The following is a 3,068-nucleotide window of genomic DNA, read 5'->3' as shown; positions in this document are numbered from 1 at the left end:
CTTCTATACAATGATAACTTATAATCATAATATTTTTTTTTAGAAATTAAGTAAAACAGGAAATTAAAGCAGACCAGAAATCACAGTCTTTTACTTTTTCTGTCTGTGTTCTGGAACGGTTAAAAAGAGGTAGGTACAAGTTTTTACAATGAGCCTTACACTGATACATTTGTAGATTGTTTCTCTAATATTTACACCATATATCTGAATGACAAAAAAGGAACTGAGTTTTGACACAAAAGGATAAATATCTTCCATGAATACAAAGGATACATACAAAAACATTGATAGCATAGCCCTATTAGTATGAATTAGATATATCACAATTTTCTTTAAGCAAGTAGCACCCTTATTTTGTTGCTGCTGTTAACTGACTATGCACTTGTCATCTTCAATCCTGACTTGATAGGAAAATACACACTGATAAAAGAAAAAAATGGAAATGTATCATTTCATTAGCATTTACTCATTCAACAGTGAATTCTGTTGGTTGACATATAATCTTGAGATTCTATAATCTTAACAAATACAATTTGCACAAAAGAGCACACATTTCTTCATATCACAATCATCTGTGTAGGAAGTTCTCTTGAACACAGTCTTCAAAATGCAAAACATTTCTATTTGCAATTCCCGTATCTTAATTAAAAGATAAGTTTAATTTAAAGATCCTTTGCTTGTTCAAACTTTAGAGGTCTTCTAGGCCAGTCTGTTTTCTCCATTGCCTTTGTGCTTGATGCATAAAACTTTTTCAATTTCTCAAGTGTTGGATTCATATTTACGAAAATCCATTCTTTGACTGTATATTCATCAAATACATCTGACAAGGCTGTTTCAGCATCTTTCATCAGCTTGTTGTAATCAAACAAAAGCATTGACAAATCTTGAAGACCTTGCTCCACATGCTGCGGACTGGCAAAATTATTTTCAATGTTATAGTCAGTGACCCAGCCAGTTACATGAGAATTATGCAACATTACATCTATTTCTTTTTTCAAAATATACAATCTCTGAGACACTTCATAGACTGCACTTCCAGGAAAATCACATTTATTGGGATTCTCCAGGTACTGAAGATCAAGATTCAGAAATGAGCTGCATTTTAGTACATCTCCTACACGTGCCAGAGCTCCGTGATCTGCTTTCTGCTCTGCAATGTACATGAGATTAACAGCAAGAGATGGAATTGCTTGAGGAAGAAGCTCACATAATATAGAAAAGTGATCAAACCTCTGCCATCCAGTTAGCACAATACCACGGAAAGGAATGGTACTCTTATACATGCTTAGAACTTCCATCCATTCTTTGTGGTTTGTCAGACGGTCATTAATGTTTGTTATGTAACTCTCTGGTCTTGTTGCACCTTTAAAAGCACTGGCTACCCAAATTCCACTGAAGACTGCTGAATATTTTTCCCAAATATCTGAACGAAGGTCAACCATTATATTATCACCATATTTCCATACCATGATCTCTAGCAGTTGCCCAACCTGAGCATTCTGGATTGCCCTCAAAGGAACCTTACGAAATTCATCATCCCACATTATGGGCTGAATATCATGAGTTTCCTTTACATATCTGGCAACACTTTTAACATGATGCAGAAATAAGTCATTTTTGCCAAACTGCTGATTCATGAGAAAATGCTGGCAACGGGAACACTCTCCAAGGTTGTACACTTCATCTGAGCCAATGTGTAGCCAGTTGAGGTCTGGATGCATTTCTACAATTTGATCAATCATCATTCTAATCAGTGGAATTGTTCCATTATTTGTAGGACAAATAACCTGAGGATAATTTGGAACTTCTCGAAGATCTGCAAATTCTTTTAGCTTCAGCACATATTCCATGTGGCCAAAGGTTTGGATTAATGGTATCACCTCAAGATTATTCTTCTTTGCAACTTCAAGGATGTCTGCAATATCCCCTTTGGCATAAGCATTATACGCAGAAAGGGACTCTAACTTTCCCCAATATGGAAACATATCCTCATATTCAATAAGCAGTCCAGTTGCACCAAAGGAGCTCAGGAGTGGAAAAAGCTTCTTCAGGTACTCAACCTTGGGAGGTGCTCCCTTCAAATCTAAGTGAACAATCTTGTGTTTGAGGTGCATCTCTCCATTCATGTCACTGCCCATTGCTGCACTCTGTTCCTCAATCACTTTGCCAGGACCTTCCCAAGCACTTGGCTTCTTGTGGAGTACGACACCCAAGGGATCATGATTCATCTTTCGCCTCATTTCTTTCTCTGCTGTCATCTTATGGATTTTGGCAAAGATTTTGCTCTCATATTCCTTCTGTTTCTTTATATTTTCTGGACTTTGTGTTAATAAATCAGAAGAATCATCAAGAGCTGACCGATGCTGGGCCCTCGCTGAGAATGGTTCAGGCACATCCATCTTAGAGCTTTCAGATGAACTTGAGATCATATACAACATTAATATCAAAGCAATGGCAAAGCAGGCCATAGTTAACAATCGTGTGCTTCTCCTCGGAAACATTCTAAACACTAAAGAGTCTAGTCAATTTAGGATGTCAACTCTGTGATGTCTGTACTACAGCCTACCTAATGGCACATCAGGCACATTACCACACAAAATTATATATATTTACACAGCTTTCCTGTTTCCTCAATAATTCCTTGACTTACAGCATATCTTCGTTGCTGAGTTCCTGAAAAGAAAAATATATGCAGAGATAGAAAAATTCAAGCTCTTTAATTCATCTTCAACCTTTATTATCAAATAACAACCTTTCATTATCAAATAATTAACTTTCTTTAATAAGAAATGAGATATAAATCCAATGACTACTAACAACTGATAATCATTATAAAACCAATCTATTGTTCCTTTGGTTTCAGTCCTCTACATTTTACAAAAAAAAGATAAATCTGATGTTGTGAAAATAATTCTACACTGACTGGAGATTAATTTTTAGATTCCTTCAGTTTGTTTACCAATGATTTAGTATAATATAAACTTCTTGTACATTCATAATATTTTTCTTCTAATATATATGCTGGAATGTTAACCTCTTATTTGCAAATAACATTTTATATACCATTT

At 35.4% G+C, this 3,068-nt stretch overlaps 1 protein-coding gene across 3 annotated transcripts in view; it reads right to left on the bottom strand.

The window, feature by feature from the left end:
- Window positions 1-207: 207 nt before the first annotated feature.
- LOC119587882 (hexosaminidase D-like) overlaps window positions 208-3,068 on the bottom strand; it is a 29,841-nt gene continuing 26,980 nt past the window's right edge. For all 3 annotated transcript variants that reach the window (XM_037936588.1, XM_037936590.1, XM_037936589.1), the window contains exon 3: window positions 208-2,673. In XM_037936588.1, the coding sequence (XP_037792516.1) occupies window positions 663-2,501 (1,839 nt within the window). In that variant the 5' untranslated portion in view covers window positions 2,502-2,673 and the 3' untranslated portion in view covers window positions 208-662. The remainder of the gene's footprint in view (window positions 2,674-3,068) is intronic.

The sequence above is a fragment of the Penaeus monodon genome, chromosome 23 (genome assembly GCF_015228065.2).
Source record: "Penaeus monodon isolate SGIC_2016 chromosome 23, NSTDA_Pmon_1, whole genome shotgun sequence".
In the NCBI taxonomy this organism is placed as follows: Eukaryota; Metazoa; Arthropoda; class Malacostraca; order Decapoda; family Penaeidae; genus Penaeus; species Penaeus monodon.
This window is presented reverse-complemented; position numbering and strand designations above follow the sequence as displayed.